General features: G+C 36.7%; 1 protein-coding gene across 4 annotated transcripts in view; it reads right to left on the bottom strand.

Annotated features, from left to right (window-relative positions):
- LOC132914090 (venom dipeptidyl peptidase 4) overlaps positions 1 to 21,385 on the bottom strand; it is a 292,561-nt gene that overhangs the window by 70,963 nt on the left and 200,213 nt on the right. For all 4 annotated transcript variants that reach the window (XM_060972911.1, XM_060972908.1, XM_060972909.1 and 1 more), the window contains 3 exons: positions 12,423 to 12,592; positions 1,809 to 2,048; positions 90 to 325 (listed from right to left, as the gene is read on the bottom strand). In XM_060972911.1, the coding sequence (XP_060828894.1) occupies positions 90 to 325; positions 1,809 to 2,048; positions 12,423 to 12,592 (646 nt within the window). The remainder of the gene's footprint in view (positions 1 to 89; positions 326 to 1,808; positions 2,049 to 12,422; positions 12,593 to 21,385) is intronic.

Below are 21,385 nucleotides of genomic sequence, written 5' to 3'. Positions count from 1 at the left end.
CGGTGTAATATTCCACGATTAAGTCTGACCACAAGAGTCCAGTTTCGAATAGTTAACGATCAAACTGTTCCAAGGAGTTCTGTACTTACAGGTAAGAGTTCTTCTGGTCCCAGGAAACTATCTCCGTGACGACGAACCGGCCGGAAGTTAGAGCGAAGCTTCTCGTCTTGCCAGAGGAAACGTTGGTAATTGCGACTGCATGCCTCCAGTAACTCGCATCGTGTTGCTTCTGTGGCAGAATCGTAAGGAACGAATCGCCATCATCGGTGAACATCGGTGGTTCGAACTGCTCGACCCATCCATGCCTCTCCGAGTGCTTCAGCGCCTGAAAGATGAATATTTCATCCCGTTTCCCATCCATTCCTCCTCTTGCCGTGAAAACGGTCGCGAAAAATTGCGCATCGTTCAATTCCACAGTATCCTCTTTCCATGCATCGTCGAGGTACTCTACCATTGATGAGCGAATCCAGAGGATTATTTTGCGATTTTAGACATTGACGGTGACTTGCGGGAGAGAAATCGAAAGGCAAAAGCGGTTTAACCCATTCCACGACACGATTTCTACGAATCGTGGAAAATATTCTTTAGGTATTCGAAGGATTTCGAAATTCTTACGATGACGACTGTAGGCCAAATCTTTTGCTTCGTCCCGAAACTTTTCTATTTCATTTCGCGCAATATTTGCACGATATTTTCTACGATATTTATTCTACGCCATCTTCGTTTCTTGGCTGTAAAATATTGTCCGGCGACGCATACGGTGCGTCGTTGATAGCAAACGAGTTACAGGAAATGGATTGGAAAATTTGTACGAAGAGGATTTTCTAAGAAAATTAAACTTTCTTTATCTTAAATGCGAGTAAGAAATTATTGGCATGAAATTCGTCTGAACTGATCGAAAGTAATGATTATCTGGTGATAAAACTAAGAAAACAACGAAGGCCAATAATTGTTTGTAATTGAGATTGCTAATAAAGATTATTAATAATAGAAATTACGAGGAGGATAAAAACGTTGCAGGTAGCCTTCAGTCGGACTCATCGTCGCTAAACTTGCTCGTGAAACAATAAACGAAATAACACCCTCTTGACCAAGTTGGGCTTCCTCATCCCCGAAGCTTCGTGAATTAAACGAATCGCGATACTTCCAACAGCAGCGCCAATCTAATTAAACCGAGAAACTTCGTCCTTTACGGACGATAAAACGTCGTGAAATTTTAAAGGAAAACCACGCGACGGATCGCCAATTCTTATTCATCTTGTTGGCGTCGTCAGCTTGGACTAGCAAAAAATCGGCAAACCTGACAGACTTATCGAAATTGTGTCTTCTTGCGGAAAAAAGAAATTAATTGAATTACAGTGGCGTGCGGAAGTTTTCAACCAGATAGATTTTTCATGTATTGCAAAAGTGGTATTTAAAAGAATTTTAAGCCATATTATATAACTATGTAATAGCGCTTGTGTATTATATTTCCTTTTACTTATCATACTACTTTACTTGATATTACTTAAAATTCTTTCAGATAACGTTTTTCGAATATAAAAACTTATTTGTTCGAGCGATTTTGCACACCACCGAAGAAAAACTCGTTGAAATTTGAATTTCAACTATCCCTTCGTACAAGTCAAGTTAAAACTCCAATACATTTTACTTGTTTTAGCGTCGCACACCATGTAATATATCCAATGCGAATAAAGTAGTAGATTCATAATAATGTAATTGAGAAATAAAAAAAAATAAAAATTATTTTTATATATGATAAATAATCTGAATTATTATTAAATATCTGTATAATACTGTGTACGTACGGTGGTGCAATTTGGCAGTGAATCGTGTACGTAACAAAAACGGAAGTACGCCTCGTTCTGCACCCTGTTCATCCAGGTCGCGTACACGAGATTGTCCGTAGGAAAAGCAACGGCAGATAGAATCCGTTCCTCGGAGGCTAACTCGTCTGGATGTTCGATTTCAGTTAAGCTCACGTTACCTTGGACCACCTTTTCTAAGTCGACGTAAAACAGCTTCACTGTGGGATTGGTCGTGCCACTCTGAAACAATAAAATTACTGGTCAACCTGCAGTCAATCCTCATTTTCTTCTATCAAATAATAACGTTCGACAATCGTAAGTTGCTCGTTCTTATCTTTCTATAGAAATTATACAATTTTATCAAATCTAATGTTTTACAAACAATAAACAGTAAAAGCCCAAAGTAAATTTTTAAGATAAGCTACAGACAAACTATTCCTTTCAAATTATAGAAATTCCGAGCAACGTGACGATTCTCCTTTACTTTCGAACTTTGAAGTCGATTAGCGGAAACGTCACTCAGACGTGAATAGACGTTGCGTTGTTTGGTATTTTCATTGGAGAAGAATTTCGGTAAACTTGGTAGCTCGATTCTCTTCAATTTCCGTGAAAGCATGTGTATGATTTTAATAAAATTAAGACGCGTCCATTGCGTCGCCGTGCGCTTATCGTCCGGATTATTGGAATTCCGTCGCGTCGAACGTAAAAGACGCATTCGCCATCGAACTGATAAAACTTCCATCGCGATTAAAACGCGACAACTATGCCAGCCATCCGAATATTGAAGCCTCGCGCAAAAATCGTAGATTATATATTAAGCTACGTCGTCCTCTACTATCTTATTCAACGAACATGTATTAGCGAATTTCTAAACGCTTCTATCGTTCTCTTCGCTCGGAAATGTCGCCAGGCTCCCGTGCAATACGATTTTATCGCTGTTAGAAAACGAACGTAGGATGAAACAGAAAAGAGTGTACGTTCTGCTGCGTGGATATTAAAGAACGAACGATATAAATCCCGGGGCGTTTTCCTATTCGACGCACGAAAACGTGAATTTAATCAGAATGTCATATCAAAATTGAATTATTCCGCCAGTAATTAGCTTCCGTGAAAATTCAAGCGGGATTAAAATTCGAGGGGTAGTTATAGCCTGGAGAAGCGTTTGATCGATTGCCGCCACTTTTTCCTTGGGTAATCGAGCAGTCGCCGTGGCAAATGATGTATGTACACAAGTGGCCGGAAAATAAAAAAAAAGACAATTATTTTTGAGTAGAAAATGACATACGCTTCTGGTGAAATGTTTGGAGCCTTTGCATTTTAAATGATACGAATATTTCGTGTATCTTTAGGAGAAATAAGAATATTATCATTACAAGTGTCGTTTATAAGTATAATTAATTAAAGCGTCAACGCTATAAAATAGCAATATCACTAGTAAAATATTTATTTCAATATGCAAGTCATTATTTCTTTCGAAGTTCTAACGTGCTCTAAAGTTTTGAGCGGAAGTGAAATAAAACTTTTATGCGCTGTTCGTAGTTTCTGGATAGTGGAGCTTCTATAGTTGCCTTCTATAGTGATATTTAAAATGTTAAAATCTGAATTTAATCAACAAATTATTTAAGCTGCCACGAGCCACTGGCAAATTATTTTTATCTTTCCTATGAATTTTTTGTCATTTAAATTATGTTTTAGTAGATTTGAGATTTCAGAGTTAATAAAATTGGATACAGAAATTAATCTATACGAAATTAAATTAAAACTACGATTAATTAAGACCTCAGTAGACGAACAGATATGCTTGTTAGAAATATCCCTGAAAGGGAAATATTTCAACGACGATATTTCAATGGAGGGTGTTCATTGTTCGATCTGCGATTTCATAAAATTTTTTCGAGCAATGTTATGACGTATGGGAGTCCTGCGAGGTCGTTCTCTTCAGGACGCAATTAAAAATTCACGAAATATTTTCAAATGGTTCCGAAACGATGGCAAACTACGAAATTAAATAACGCATTTATTAAAATTTCGCTACGGACCCGGGCATAAAATTTCCAAAATGTTGTACGTTTATGCACGGTCGATTGAAATGAAATCGTGTTTCATATTTCGCGAGTGACTCCGTAAAACGCGATAAAAAATCGACGATAACATCGAAGTAACAATGTTCCAGCAATTTGGATGGTGGAAAACAACCAAGAAAATAATCGTCCAACAAAGGGAACAAAGGCTGAAATTATTCAAAATATAATATTTACAGAGTTCAATGGTCGAGGTAAATTTTTACTTGAATTTCATCTTTGATCAGATTTGCTTGATTAAATTAAAAAAAAAAAAGGAACAGAAAATGAGTTTGCATAAGATTCGCTGACAAGTCACGCTTTTCTGTCACGTGTACATTATTCTAACGCATTTTTTGTAGCGTAATAAAACAATAACCCACTTCATGTAACGAGTTAACAAACAGTATGAACGTCCCTTTGTCCCATTGCGCGATGAGAACGAATAGGAAACGAATAACAAAGAAGAAAAAAGATAAATAAATAGAAGCTGAAAGGGGAAGAGGAAAGCAAAGGAATTTGGTTTATAAATGGCCAAGTGAACGATATTTTTCTAGAAAACGGGCCATACCGTGGTTTACCGCAAATCAACAAGACTATGGCACCGAAGGGTTGAAAAATGCATAGGGAACGACGACCGAAATAAAAGAGGGAAGAAATATGTTCGAGACCCCGAGCGGAAAAAACAGAAAGGAGAGGATACTTTAGATTGGGCAGCGTTTGAGAACGAGGAACGAAAAAGGTAGATGGAGCGTAGAAAAAAGGGGTAGCTGAAGGCAAAAAATCAGAGGGGCAATTGGGTAGGAAACGAGTCAATGCGCCTGAAATTTATTATGGGGAAATTGGTGAGCATTGTTGAAAATATATAGCCGCGTAGAATCGTGGAATTACTGATGCTTCCAGCGATTATTATACCGCATTTTCGCATTCTAAAATTCGACGATATAATCTATTGTTCGATACTCTACTTTTTCATATTGAATTTGTCAGGCAGGATAATTTTTGATTGACACCGAAGAACGACTTTTAGCATCAGGATCAACACTTTTGCCAAAGTCGGATTAAAGAAAATCGGCAAACGAATTCGTAATATAATAAATTCCATACATTTTATATAAATCAATTTCCAACAGGGTGTTCACAAACAAAGCTGACGCAAATATCGATTTATCTGTACCTTAATCAAAGAAAAAAAGCATCCCATTATTTTTTATCTTCATTATCGATATAATTTATAGATACCAATCTACCCCTGTAACTTCCTTAAACAAAAACCTAGTCCACTGTTATCATTGCATATTTTTCTTACAATTTCTGTTATAACTTTCACTAAAACATTTACGCCTCTCTATTTGTACAACATATTTTTCCCTATTTTCATGGAACCTACACTACCACCGTTCTACAGAAAAAAGTGGAGAGAACATACGGCGTATTTAAAAAAGGAGCGAAGCGAAATTTCATAAATTTTATTTCCCATGCACGTGGCAACGCTTCGAATAAACGTAGAACTACAATTTGATATTTACTTTACCGCGTCCTAACATTCCGACCGCTTTCATTTCGCTTTTGTAGAAGGCTCGAAGGCAAGAATACTCACGAGCAAACAAGGTACTAGCCTTTCCATGATACTCGAGAATAAAGCGTCCTTGTTGCAACATTCATCGAAACAAAGAAAAATGCAGCTGTGAGGCAGAAACGAAACGCGTGTCTCGTTTCGCAAAATCGAGCGATCTTCCACCTGGTTAAAATCGACGAAGTCACGGACGAGTGAATCGGTGGGGAAAAAATCATTTCAGAACAGGAAGGTAAGAGACGTCGCCTCGAGGAAGGTGTATCGGTCTAGGAAATGGAAATTTAAATCTTCCTCGGTATCGAGGCCTCGAATCCTCTCTTCTGCTTTCTCCCTTCGTCCGTCAGATTGGTCCTTTAGCCATTCTTTATCCGTTTGCTTTCTTTCTTCTCCTCAATCTTCTCTTCATTGTGCAATCTTTGTAATCTTTAAATGGACTCTTTGCTCCCACGGACTTGAGATTCGTGACGAGTATCAAAGTAGGCCACTTTGTCCGCCGGAAAATGAGTTTTCACGGACACGTACTTGGAAAAAAAAAAAAGAGAACGCACCGAAGATGTTGGTCGAACGACCACCGGGAATCCTCGCCGTCCCCATTTTTTCCCCCGTCAAGAGCTTTTTCTCCGTTTTACTTCCATAGTTGCTTTTTCTCTTGTTATTTGGTTTTGTTACAGTTTTTCTAACCACAGGATTTCTGGGTTTGTTAGTATGCATGCCGGAACGCCTGTTACTTGTTCACGTCAGAATTTCGTCGTTTCATCCTTCGGTATTGATCGAATCCGTGGAACATTGTTCAGGTCATTTAAACTCGGTTTAACATACATCCTCCGAGAGGCGCGAAATTCCATCGATGAAAATTGGTATAAGTTTACCTCTTCGAAAATCGAGGTAATTATTTCTGAATTACGGAGACTTCTTTCGCTTTTTGGATTATCAAAACGTTTTATATAATACAAACGTGAAAATTTTCCACGGTAAGTGTCCAAATTTTAGGTTGTCCCAGAGGTTTCTTTTGTTTTATAAGGAAATAATAGATGCACAACATCTTCTCTTTCATATTAATTAATTGAGTTATGTATGACCATAGGAATAGAAATAGAACAAAATGGATCATAGAAAATTCGATGAAATAATATAAAACAAAAGATGTGCGTCCTTGGTGAACATTAACATTTAATCGGTGTACTCTTACACTCTTTGTATCTAACTAATCGTTTCCTTCTTCCCAACTATGTCAAAAGATTTATCACGATTGTCGCGTATTATCTTCGCATTTTATTTCTCTTTATTTACATCACTAAACTTCAAACTTAGCTTGCAAACGATCGCTTCTTGGATCGTATCGAATGAAAAGTTGATAGCGCAGTTTGTCTCTTGCCAAACAAAGCTTAAATACACGATCCGTCCCTTGTCTGAATTGCAAAGGATCCACGAGTACTAGGCGCAAGGAAGCAACCCCATTAAAGAGGAACGACGTTATTCATCGCTCAGGTAAACTTGCAGCAGCTTCCTCACCGGGCAATATTTGCTGTTGTCCATCACCGGCATCAATCCTGCCTTCTAAAAACCCATTAAAAATTACACAGGCGGCAGCTTCTGCCCTCTTCGACCGTATGCTGGTTCCCTTTCATCTCTTTCACCGTCAACTCCGACCGAGCCTCTGCTGTAGCAGAATTTCGGAGATCTCCGAGAATTCTTCAGACTTGAAGGCAAAATTTACGCTGCGAAAATCGCACGGAGATCCTCGTGTATTCGACTTGCGGATCTCTTCGAAATCTTCGATTCCTTCTGTGCGATGCCAGAAACGGTCTAGCAGAAGAGAGGAACAATTTTTCTCAATCTTCACTAAATGGATCTTTTTTCTTTTTATCAGGATACGTGTGTGGAATAGTTGCATTTTCATTCATATCTTTCTGTCACTACTTTTATAGTCTAAGTTTGATAAAGTTCAGAGAAATTGGAATGCATAGAAGAATGTTCCAAAGTATTTCTTTGAAAACAAGGAAATTTTCTTTCCTTTGATTTCTGTAGCAAGCTTCTGCGAAACATTTATCGTTCTAAGTATGTGCATACGGTACATACGTGTATTTTGATGCTTAACTCTTTGAGGTTCACGATTTTAAAGAAAATAAAAACTCAAGTTACACAGAATGGGATGAGATACATATAATACAATCCCACCATTTATACAGCTTCGACGATAGTGTAAAACATCAAGTAATATTTTTTTGTTATTATAAAACATTTTATTCACTCGTAATAAATTTTAAGAAAAGAAACAACGTATATAATTATGGAAGAGAAAAATCACTGCACCACACAATTCGCCAACCTTCGTCACAACAGTGTTAACAACTTACTAATGCGTTTTGATTTGTATAAATTTTTGTTTTCACTTATTTACGCATTTACCTTTGGTGCATAGCATTGTCAACTGAATAAACAAAATTCTAAAAATTAAAATGTCTGAGTACGAGTAACTTCAACTTTTCAAGGTGTGTTAAAACATATTCCACTATGCATAAAAAGCTAAGCAAAAAGTGGGACTGTTTTTAACCTAGTTAATGAACTAATGAATATAAATATTTCCTGAAGAATTAAACGTAAGATTCTACATAAAGTTGAAGAAGGATCATCGAGTTTAATAATTACACAAAAAAAATCTGATGCAAAATTCCAGAAAATTTCAAGCAGTTACGCTTACGAATAAAAGTAGAGTACAATAGAAGAGATCAAGTCAAGCTACTCAGACTGCTAATTAGACACAGAAGACTAACGCACAAATTTCTATTACAACGAGAAGCTGCTCCGTGTTGCGAACCCTGCTCCTACCGCTTACAGTACACCAGGCGATACTAAATTGCACAAAATTAAACGAATCACGTAACAGAGTCAAAATCCCCAAGCAACTCGAGGAAATATGTTGAGTTTGAAGCAAAGTAGAGGAAATCTCTTGAAATTCAACAAATCGACGCTACACAACATTACGTTGCTTATATTAAGGTACATACGTTGTTGTAACATCTACTTATTAATTAATCGAGTCTAAGCATGTTAAATTTCATTCCAAGAGCCATAGTACTCTTATACGACTACAAAAATTTCATGCTACGAAAATGAACTGTATAGAACCCGATAAAAAAAATTCGTTGGAAAATGAATTCCTTGGAAGACTGTGTGTCGATACTTTTTACTCGAAAATGAAAGCCATTCGCCAAGTTTTTCCAGGGAGTACTTGACTTATAGAGTCTCCAGGGGTAATTGATACATAGTAAATGGTGGCGACTGACAGCCACATTTCGCAAGTATGCTTGGCCACGTACATATTTCATACTCATCCGTCACGGAGATTAAGTGGCTGCCAACACGTGGTTACCCTCGGCAACGAAGCAATTTTCAAACCAACCACCTCTCTCTCTCTCTCTTTCTTTCTCTGTGTAACTTAATAACAATCTTTAACTACCTCGTGGAAGACCAAAGAAAGACAAAGAAGCTTTTTATAAACCGAAAAGACAAATGAATCAGCCTGATGGAAAAGCCTTAGGGAAAGAGTAACACCTCGAGGGCGTTGTATGCAACATGGTTACACAGGTCGGTGAGCTTTAACGATGAGACGAACAGCGTTGTCAACCACGCTACGATTGTGCGAGTTAAATCGTGTAAGTTGAAGTTGCCTAGAAAACCGAACTCGTTAGAAGTTGCAATGAAAAGCCACTGGAGTTAACGGCGGGCTGTATGTAGATTGCTGCGTAATTTTTGTTCGGGACTCGTCTCTATTTTAATTGGGACATTCGAAATGGGACGTTCGATGGAGGAGAACTGTAAATTTGACAAATCGATAGAAAATTGTCGAACCTCTTTTGGAGGTTCAATATCGTAATAAATATGTCGCTATTTATATAGAAGATCACGAGTTATACGCTAATGTATTTTAATAAAATTTTTCCGCTATCAAATACGGAAGAACACACACTCGTCGGATAACAAATACTAACAAGCTTGAAAAAATGAAAAAGAATGATTCAAACTGTATCATAAAAGCTTTTCATTTCATGAGAAAGAAGGTTATTTAGATGGTCTCTTTCGTCTCGTTCGGGCACCTATCTGTAACAAAGTTAACTTAAAGTATCGTCACATTGCACGAAATCCTAGCCGAGTTAATTGTTCTCGTCTAATTTATTATTAATTAAATTTCCTAACAATGTGAATCAGCTACGATGGCTGTACAAAGTCAGTAGGTGTTCTAATACTTATGAACGAGTTGTACCTAACTTACTGGATCTGGTTGTCATTTAAACGACGCGTCCACGAGAAACCGGAGGTCCTCTGGTAGTTTGTTAACGAAACGAAAAAACCAGCGACCAGAAAAAGGGAGAGAAAAAAAGAACGTTTCAACTCGAAGCATTAAATAGACACGCAGCTTTCAGTTAGCTCGCGGAGTTTCGCAGAAAAGACAAAAATTAGAGCGACCTTTCTCGCTCTCTCTCTCTCTCTCTCTCTCTCTTCCTTTTTCTCTCTTTGTTTTCCTTCAACCGGTAAAATAGCCGGGGAAACTGGCAACACGAGCGGATGATATTAATTCCCTGGTGTTTTGTTTCGGTTGCTTGGACCCTTATTTTAACCCACGGAGGAACATGCACGTGGACGAAATATCCAGCGGATTCAAAGTTTTTCCGATGTAATCTCGCGGTGGGTATGCGTAACTCGCACGGACGATATCAATCTCCTTTTTTGTTGCTGTTTCGAGAAACGCCAGTACCCAGAGATGCTTCCGTGTCAGTTGGTCTTTTAATATGTGCGCGGAGTTTTGGTTAAAAAAAAGCCAATGGCAATATCATCGAAAATTGTTCGATTTTGTAGTACGAGGTAGATTCAGGTAGGTCTGAACGTAAAAAAATTTCCAAGAAAGAGAATATCAGGACACGTAGAAATACTCTAGAGTGAGCAGACATTTCTAATGATTTTTAATCCTTGGTCTGCTGTTGGCGTCCATAAATACTGAAACATAAGATTTGCCGTGTTTCATGAGTAAGTACTCCTTTATTGTATTTTTCTTTTTAGCACAGATATGTCTGGATCGCTTGGTACGACGTTTTCCAATATAATAAAACGTTCTGTGTGATTTGGAGTCTAAATTGAAAAGAAATTAATTCAATTCATATTTTACTTGTAGCATTTTTAAGAAAAAAGCAAGTAGACGCTGTTTAAACCGACTGAATATTAACGGTACTGTCAGAAACTGTAAAATAATGACCATAATATATCTGGAATAACAAGCTGAATACTTTATATCTGTGCCTAGATTTCCAAAAGAAATAACGTTCAAATTTCCAGCAATTTCATATTCCATATTTCTTTCTGAAAGAAATAACGTTTACGCTCTGACAAAAAGATGATCTGAAGCACAGAACAAAAATTTTATTTCATCACTATAATAAAACAGTTAAATTTTGCTTTACACTGCGTTTAAATTCACGCAGTATTGGAAATTCTAATCCAACCATTTCTAATCTATTCACCAAATTTCAACTTAAACGCCATTCTATTTAAAACGTCAGTACCTTGAATTCCTTCCACATTTCATTCTCTCTTAGCTTCTATAGAGCTTTCTGCTTGAAATAACCGGAAAAGGAGCGAAAGCTGACCGAAGACACGTACGCATATTCGTTGCACGCCCGCTTTTCGCTTTGTGCATGCGTCAAATTATTTTCTAAAATTCGATGTAGTCTCTAGAAAGCACAAAAGCTACGCGTCTTCAAGCGTCAACCCAGCTAGCGTAGTTTTCGTATCCGCGATAGCGTGAAACATCAAACAGAATGCGAGACAGGCCGCAACAAGATTCTTCCTCTGGTTAAATTTTCTTTCGGGTCACACGGACTTTCTGACTCTTTGATGACGTAACTTTGCATTAAGCTCGGATTACGTTCAATATTATTGTTATTAATATTAATGTCCATAATGTTAAATAACATCATAATCAAAGAATGTGTTGTTTATGGATAAACATAAACAACAACGAATTATAATAATAGAAATAATATCGTGACAAAGTGACGTCAGACATATCAAATTCATACATTTTACCACCTCCATGAGTATTCTTTTCACTTCTTCCTTGAATTTTTATTATCACGACGCTTTAATGCGTAATGTGACTGACTGTTTAAATGGAAACCCTCGGAAACTCCGATGGAAATTTCTTTCCTGTTATACGAAAAAGATTCTATAGGCGTAAGCTGTAGGTTCAAACCATCCTGTAATTTTGATTCCTCTGTGTCAAAAGGATATTATATTGCATTGCTATGTAGTCTATTTCTACTACAAACTGGATACTCTTTATGTTTTAGTCAAATCCATTAACAATCGCGACTTGGTTGAAAAATGGATTTCTCATCGTATTTATTCTAAGAAAATGTTAAAAGTTACGTGAAAACTCCGTTCCTTACTAAATGTCGGCACAATATCCGACGAAACGGCAGAGAGGATAAATAATCTCTGCGTGTCACTTAAGAAAAGTTGGAAAGCTCGTTCCCGGAATCCGCACTGTTTACTCAAACGCCACCGTGTATGGTTACGCAAAGAAATAAATATTCAAGATATTTTAACCGAGCCAAGGAGCAGAGAAAATACCAACAAAGATAGGACAAATAGACTCTCACGTCGAATTCTCCGACATTACGATGTGTCAGGAAAACCGCGCATTATATGCATCTCTTAATCCTTATGCCAAATCCTCTTTCAAATGTAGCACAGTGGAACGTGCGAACGTTGTCTACGTATGTGCGAACGTGACCAGCGAATTTTGATTTTTGCCTCGAATCCTCGTTCAAATTCCGCACTGTACAACGCCCTGAAACTACTATTTTTTGACTCTACTCGACAAATATCATACGCTATAAAGAAAAGCATAAATTCAATGTACCCCGAAAACGAAGTCGAACCTGTCCTTATCTGCATGCAGTTTTCCATGCGAACGCTTACCTTAGGATAATGGATCGAGATCGCGGACGTGTACTGGAACGTCAGGCTTCCTGGGTAGCCGTAAAACGGTATCGTTATGATCGGTGTATGGGAGTCGTCGAAGTAACCGAAGGCCAGTTTACTGCCGCTTGGAGAGAACCATAAAGCCTTGTTCGAGCCGAACACCTCCTCTGAAATGGAACGAACAATCGTTAGACCGCGGTTTACGATAACATGCTACATACATATTGTTTGCGGTTGTTACTCGTGAGCACACAGTGTACAAGCTTGGAATTCTTTGATTCAAACAGAGTGGATGTAAGTGTGATTTATATGGTGCATTTGTTGCAACGAATTTATCCATCTGGCGAATTAAACTAGCAAAGCGGAAATTTCGGAGTTTGAAATTTACGCTTATGACGAACATTCCTAATCTTCTTTCCTTTTGACCAATATTGCAAAATAACGATGTACTTGATTTAATCTATAATCCACGATATCTAGAAATTATATATTTCTGCGAGAATTGGCAAGAATTTGAATATCAAGTTTCGCAGCGATTGCAGTCGATCGCCTCTTTAATGTAAATTTTCCTCTGTTTCAGGCTAAAATTCCCGATATGTATTTCGTTATTGAAGTAGTTTACGATCGCGGTGTTTTCATTAAAAAGTTATCGTTTGTTTGATACGATACATATGTATGTCTTCGGAACAGGCATGCTTGACGAAAACGATCTACCATATCGCAACCATATCGCTTATTCAAGAAAATATTCTTCTCGCAGTACGGCCGTTTCTACGAGAAAACCGAATTCGTATAAACGAATTCGCTGTTCACTCCCGGAAATTATTCTCTTAAATCGTGCTCCTTTAACGGGCAAACAGAAAAGAGAACACACGAGGACGAGGAATTATATTCGACGCGAGACATCGTTCGAAAAATACGTTTCTCTGGAGAGCGTTTCAACTGTCCACGAAAGAAGTTTGCTCAGAAAAATATCTTTCTCTCTTGCAACAAGGAAACGCCATATTCACGGTACACTTCGCCGTTTCGTGTAATTATTCTCGTTAAATAAACAACTAGACGACGCACGAAAGTAAAGAGAAGAGATGAAAATAAAACCGGGGATGAAACACGAGAGGAAAAGTTTATATTGTACAATGTGTGTTAAAGAAAATGTGTGAGATATTTAAAAGGCATGACGCTAGAAATCAAGATAATGAGGAGAGTTCGTATATAAAAATGTCGTTTGAGGCTTATTTCTCAAGACATAGAGAATTTAACCTTGCTAGTAGTGCGAGTCAATGAATCAGCCGACGAGGCTTCGTCCCTATTTCATTACTCGCGTTTCATGCTTTTCACTCTGGTGGATAAAATTCGGGTCAAATTTTAGCAACGCGTAATACTCGTTAAAATACGTACAAAGACCTTAATGAACATGAATCAAAGTGGCTGATTAATTTCGCTATTAATTTTAATACAAATATTAATTTACATAATCTTTCATCTGCATATTTATTATATTCGGTTATCCCGTAAGTAATGCGATTTTTCGAAGAGTTCGGTTTCAAACACTGACAGCTTTCGTTTAGTAACCGGAATTTTAAAAGATTGGAATCGAAAGCTTAATGGAAGCAGGCAATGAATTATGAAATATACGGAAAAATTCATCACTGATCGCTGGTCAACAGGTAATTTTTCATTAGATCTGATATATGAGAACGATTGTATTAGTTATAGAATGACCTGATACATAATAATATGAAAAATATTCTCCGATTAGGTATACATATATCTTTTTGTCTCACTGCGTGTGATATTAATTAATATTGATTTGATATCACGATCAGCGTTTACCAAGCTTTCCTGCATACTTCCATTAAATGGATATTTTCCAAATATGATTCTTTTTGGAACACCCTGTATGTATAAAGATGCGGCTCACAGAGAAATTTTCTTGCAGAAGCGTGAACCGCTCAAACGTCCAGTTTAAAACACATCTAAGTAATTTTTTCGGAATAATTCCACTGCTGAGCTCGAAAGCACTTCACCTTTTCTACCTTTCGTCCTTTATATATATATATATATTTTTTTTTTCTTTTTATATTTTACGGTGCACGCTGGCGTAAGCCAGAAAGGAGTTCGCCGCTCAAACAGCGTTTATCGAACGAAACCCAGCGAGAATTCGCCGCAGCTTGCGATTTTGGCTTTCGCACGCGGCGTCGTTAACGTTCCGCTCTTTTCCTCGCGCGATCTCGTCAACGCTCGTACACGTAGCGAAAGATGAAAGCGTAAAAAACGGGTGGAAAGGTCCTGTCAAAGAAGATAGGGTGAATTGGCCGAATTTGTGAATTTTGAATGCGGTTCGTTTCGGTGTGACAGGAATTTGGTAGAATGCGGTGAATTTTTCTGGAAATACCGCGACAGTATTTCGCAAGAAAGAAGCGGGAAAGTGTTGGAAAAAGAGAGTCACGGCTTTAGGTTAAAATTGGAAATTTGGAAAATATTTAGAGAAAAAATGACGATCAAGGAAACGTTTCTACATATTGTTACGAAGAAACGTATCTTTAAATATTCTCTTCGTAGCGATACAAATTCCTGACTTTTCTTAACTTTGGTTTGATTATCGAGAATTTTTTTACAAAAATAATTTCAACAAGCAAAATGTTAAATTAAGTGTCTAAAAAGCCGCAAACATTTTGAAACGCTAGAAACAGAAAGGCCAATAGATCTTTGAAGAAGTTTGCTATCAAGAGAGCATAGAAATATTGCACATGAAATATTGATTCCAAATATGTGCAGAATTTTTTAACAAAGTGTTAAAAAATCCTTTAATTAAACGCATTTTATAAGTACCAAACAACATAAGGTATCTTTATATTCATTTATAAAAGCGAAACACCTCTGTTTCTGCTGTATGATTATTAACATAATCAAATAACAGTATGAAAATAAACATATTCATATTTATAAAAAATAGGTATTTGAGCGAGAAAGCGTATATTCTATATGATATAAGCTATTAAAACACTGACAGCTTAATTCATGGTCTGATTAAATCCTCTAATCAACAGTTGAATTTAAATTACCAAAAAACTCATAAATGCTAGAAATAAAAGGCTGGTAGAAAAATTACTCGACTTCAATCGTGACGCGTAATTATCTTTCTGATAACCAATTTCTCTTTCTCTCTCTTTCCTTTTCTCTTTCTCTCTGGCTTGCCTTTTCCGCGAGTTTCTTTGAACGATTCCCAGCTAAAAATTCTGGAAACCTCATCGCAGGCGACGCGCCTTTGGTAAAACGTAAGCCACGGGACACGTTTCGTGACTCTGGCCGTGATTACACTGGCCAGTACTTTGTAATTTCGATTCTCGCGATATAAATGCAATGCCATTTATGCACCACCTTTCTGAAGGGCTTTTGTATAACTTTTACCCCCGCAATTTCACTCTACAAACCCTGCGGCCATTCGCCCTATTACGCAAGCCAGGTTTTTCAATATCCTTGCAATAAATTCTTGATCAATAGCCCCGGTGTCTTTTTAATCTATCCATACGGCAGATAAAAGGGGTAGCTTTCAAGCCCTTTGTGATAAAATCGACAGAGTCTATATATTTTCGAAAATTCCCGCTGGAATTTCCATTCCAGTGAAACTGTGTACCTGAAAAAAAGAGCGATTCAAATAGAAATTAAAAAATCAGGGAATTATTCTGATTCATACGTCGGTACGTTCGTGTTTTAGTGGATGGAATGAAAGAAAAAATATCCTTTTGGGCAGAATGGTAACTCGGCGAGCAAATATATCCATAAGCAATGCGATTCAAACGTTTGCTGATGTTACAGAAGCACGTAGAAGTAGAGCGATATCGATCAAAATCATCCACGGTTTACAAATCTTGAAAGTAACGTTCTTTTAATTTGATAGCCAATCGAACTCTCATTTTATTTTATTAATTTCGAAAAATATTTTCGCAGCCGTTTCATAACGGCTACTATAAAGACCAATGTTTTATTTTTATTAGCTTTGGAATCAAACAGGTGTACTTTTGTGTACTCCTCAAATGTTTCAAATAGTTATTCGTCATTATATGGAAATATTGAGAATATTAAAATGTAGCTTCGTGATTATATTTCTGGCTTCCACTTAACCGTAACAGGATAAAAGGATAAAAGGATAATTTCGGAATAATTGCATCCGCGTTGGCGTATTAACATTCAAGAGACGGGGAAAATAAAAAACAAAAAATCTATATGTCCTTGTGGACAGAGTGAGAGGGTGGCTTTGTTGTATCGACGCGACATCATTAATACATTCGCTCTAAAAATTCACCATAATTCATGCGGGTGGACGTTTTATTAAAAAATTTCGTTGAAGCCATGTTGCAGCTGCAGCTAGCCCACGTATTTTTCCGAATATGAATCATCGTTTCACGGGAATTACTCCCGGAGGACGCAATAAATCTGACAGTTTACACGGACCTAACGAGTCGCCTATTTATCCGCGCAATTGATACCGTGAATCGTGATTGATATTAAACATATAATATATATCAATGCGATCGTGTGTGAAATTCAAACGTTAGCTGATGTTATGGAAACATGACAATCCGTGCGATGTAAGAGAAAATTGTAAATAGCATCGCAACTCCTGAAAGAATTATTCTTCCAATTTGTCAGTCAATTTGGCAGTGGATCAAGTTGTAATTTTATTTTCTGTCGCGACATGTTTCTCTTGATATGAAAAATTATTTCGCGCGAAATTTCACCCTGTATATTCGTTATATTTATTAATGAAAATACCTTTCGTTCGACTAAAAGGGACGTTGTTAAATACCAAACGATAATTTCGTACGATTTTACACGATTTGATCGAAACGAAAATTGATTTCGGAGAAAATAATAGAATTTAAAAGAAAGTTGGTGACACGAGTGGACGATGGAAAACATATCGTTCAGCAGTGGGCTTGGTTGAAAATAAAAAAAAGAGCAGAGGTTAGAAGAAACGAAGGTTCTTGGTCTCTGCAGAGGTTTGCATTTTAAAGCCCTTCAACGCCAGCTAATTAAGTCGTTTCGAACGAAGAGGCATGTGCTGTAATTAAAATATTCGAGGCAAAATTATTTCCACCGATGTAACGCTGCTGTTGGCAGCCAGCAACTAGCCTCAAGAATTCGTGACATAACGATTTCGATAAATTTGTACAGAGTTAGATCTTAATCTAATTCACGTGTTATTATTCCCTTTGTAGCTAAACTATTATTATTTATTTATTATCATTATTGTCGTTGTTGTTGTTATTGTGTTAGAATCTCGCCCATTACAAGCTTACATAATAAACTGGTCACAAATAGAAGTAATATATAAATATAAATAGAAACAGTATAAAATGTAAATATAATAATTCGTGAATTAAACTAAATTAAAATAAATTGAACTTAATTAAACTAATTCTCATAGACAGTTATTAGAGTCAACTTTTATATATTTTACAATAAATAATAAGATATGGTACATAAATAACAAAAGCAAGAGAAACCGTAAAATAAATGAAAATCTTGGAAATACTAATTAAAAAAAATTCTCATATTGCTTCAGAATCTGTGTTACAGATATTGGAGACTTAAAACGGACATTATTTACCCCGCCGGAAATATTCCGTTTACGGTTTGCCGGTTCTTTCTTCAAGAAAACAGTCGGACTGGAGACAAGAAAGTTACTTGAATCATATTATCTGGATCGCGAGGACACTGATTTAATTTTGTTTGGTGTTTCATTGAAGCTCGTTCGTGCCAACACAGTGAACTGATAACATAATTGAATTCCATTTACCGAATCCTCCTTTACTCTGAAAATAATTTTACAGGGTTCACGATCGCGGGATTATTTTTTTTAATGTCCAGCAATTAAAATACACGAACGTTTAGAGCAGACAATCGACGTAGATTGTGTAGCCGATGATTTTGAAGAATCGCGTGCGCTTGAATTATTTTTGGAAAAGCAAAAAACGTGGAACGATTATCGGAGAACGATTCAATCTTTGAAATGGTTGTCAGAAAATGGAACAGACACGGAAACTGAGAAACACAAATACATTTAACAAACCAGTATTGGCGAAGAATAATTTGAACGAGAAAATATCAATTTTCAAGCTACACTTGAGGGAACGTAATTTGAAGTAGGCAATTTTGCGTTTCGTTCGTCGCGTTTTTATACTTCGATTTTATTCCTCGTTAAGCGAACGAAATAGATCTTTAATATTTAAATTTAATATAAAATCGTAGCGAAAAACCATGTGTATGAATGAAAATTGAAAAGCTTTCTGGAAAAAGAACTTAAATGGTGAAACCGAGACAAAACGGTGGATAGGGTAAATTGCGTTGGAAGTTTTAATATTAGTCTTCTAATATTAATACTAAGCTTTAATCTTTTAATATTAGCTACATTTAAATTGATAATTGTAATGACTCTTAGCGAACTTTCTTCCTCTTATATTTACAGAATAAAGAAAAATTTCATTACAAAATTTTATAATTCTACCATTTAACTAGAAATTACTCTCGCCTTATATCTACTTATTACATCTAGCGTTAGCCCCTTTTCTTAAAAAGTTCTTCCACTATTCCATATTTTATTGAAACACTAGAAAAATACCTTCTAACGTTAGAAAAATACAATTGAATTAAAGGTATGAAAAAAGTGTAACAGTGTTAAACACTGTACAAGCTGTATGAAGGTTGATACCTGTTTTCTAAAAAAAAAAAAAAAAAAAAAAAAAAAACCGAAGGTATAGATCAAATAAGACGATGTAAATCGTAAAAGTTTCGCAAAATCCTAAACATTGTGCAAAATCGAAACGTTCGAGCTGGCAAAGCTTGTCTGTAAGATGTAAGATATACGTAGTAATACGAACAAGTTTGTATAACACTATTATGGTAGACGTACACGATGAAACGATAAAGGGATAAACGTATTATGTTTGTACGAGGAGGATGTAAAAAGGAAATTCCCGCTTCGAGATATTATACGGCTGATCTCTCGTATCCAATAAAGCTAGCAAAAATAAAGTTGCTCGTTTGTTATCTTGAAAATCCTTTGAGCTGTGTGCAAGCTTTTTTTAGTATCGGTTTATTCACCTCTCCTACCTTGCTTATTTATTTTTTTTTATCCAGATTATTTCGTCTAGATAATGAATAAATTAATAAAATTGTGTTCATCCTTTTACACAATATTTCGTCCCCCGTTTCCTAAGGCAAGAGAATATTTTACTCTTTGAGAATGTAATCTTGTACAACAACAAAAATATTATTTTTTTGTCAGCAAGATTGCCTACGTTTCTGCTATCAGATATAAAAGACACAAGCTTTCGAATCTTTCTGAAAAATAAATATATATTAATAGTTCTTTTCGTATGATCGCATTTAAGTCGTGACATTTCTATATTTATAAATTATACAGTGATACGTTTCATCAAGATACGAAATTTATAGTATTCTTTCTTTTTTAAGGGCTCAATGGACAATTTCTTAAACCGAAATATAAATTCCTTGCAGCGTCGATCTTTCGACGGACATTTTCGCGTACGAGTTAACTTTCATCAGGAAAATTTAAAAGGAAGCTGAGTGGTTCGCTCGTGGACCGAGATACAGTCCTAGGAGAAGAGCAATTTCTGTCATAAACGTTAGCTACTTCTTGCCTCTTTCTCTATTTTTTCAGAACGATAGTGACAAAAGGGCACGCTTGTTATCGAAACTGCAGACGTAATAAGCATTACTCACAGGCTGGAGAATAGAGGGTTGAAATCGAAGGTAATAATGGCTGTTCGATACTTTGCACCGTGAGTTTTCCACCGATTCATCGGTAACAATACTTCGATCGTGCCTCGAATATCGACTCGAGTTGGAAAGTTCCGAGCAACGCTCCAGAAGAATCGAAAAATCTTGGGAAACTCGAGGCTTCGGTTATCTCCTGGGAATCGTGAAATTCTTTACCGAAATTCCACAGCTTCGATACGTTTGTCTTCGTTCTTGCGAAAGTATTAAACGTTAATTAACAGGTTCGTGGTATGGCAAAGTAATCGTTAGTAAATCGTAAGTAAAAGTTTTCAATCGTTCATTGAACGAAAATGATTTACGCTTAAAAAGATCAGGAGTATGCAACACTTTCAAAAACAATTGACTTATTCTCATCGATCTGGAGCATTGCATTTAGAGTGAAAAATTGTAAATCCCATAGGACCATGTTTATGATGATCGTGTTTCTCTGTATTCGTATTTATGGATTTGATTAGTCAGAGTTGCACATACTTTCGTATATTCTGACCTATATGTATATCCGAAATATGCGTCCGATAGGATGGCGCCATGCGCGTTATAGCACCGTCGCTTATGGCACCGTTCTGACGCATCAACAGATTACATAATCTACTTGCTCTTTGTGTTTCAACCTTTTACCTAATTGCATCTCAGTCCAGTACTTTTACTCGTACATACAATTTACAATAAAAAAATCCTGTGGCCAATTCGTAAGAGCGGAACAATTTCATCAGAAACGCTCTACGGCAGATATACACCAGAAACGAGTAGACTTTGCTACTAATTTCAAGCGATATAACAATTTCTAATAATCCTAATAATTTCCCAGCTTCACTTCAATTTCTCAATTATCCAAATACTTATGAAGAGTGGTGTACGCGTTCAATATATGAAAATAAAACGTACAAATTTGATTTACCATAGCTCAACAGCCTGTCCCATTGAAATCTATCTCTAAATCCAGCACCTTTTTCAATCATCCCTTGAAACGGTTCAAACAAGCCGTTTAATCCATCACCGAATGAAAGCTTAAACGCGTCAGAGTACTCATCGATGTCAGTGCCATTCCTAAAGCGGTACGAACGAGCCCTGTCCCATCACGCGGTTCGACTTCCGGGATAAATAATTTCGTCGACACGGACGAATCGGGGGAATAAATAATTAGACGACCATAA

This window comes from Bombus pascuorum, chromosome 14 (genome assembly GCF_905332965.1).
Source record: "Bombus pascuorum chromosome 14, iyBomPasc1.1, whole genome shotgun sequence".
Taxonomy (NCBI): Eukaryota; Metazoa; Arthropoda; class Insecta; order Hymenoptera; family Apidae; genus Bombus; species Bombus pascuorum.
The sequence above is the reverse complement of the archived record's forward strand: the minus strand, read 5'-3'. Positions and strand labels throughout refer to the sequence as shown.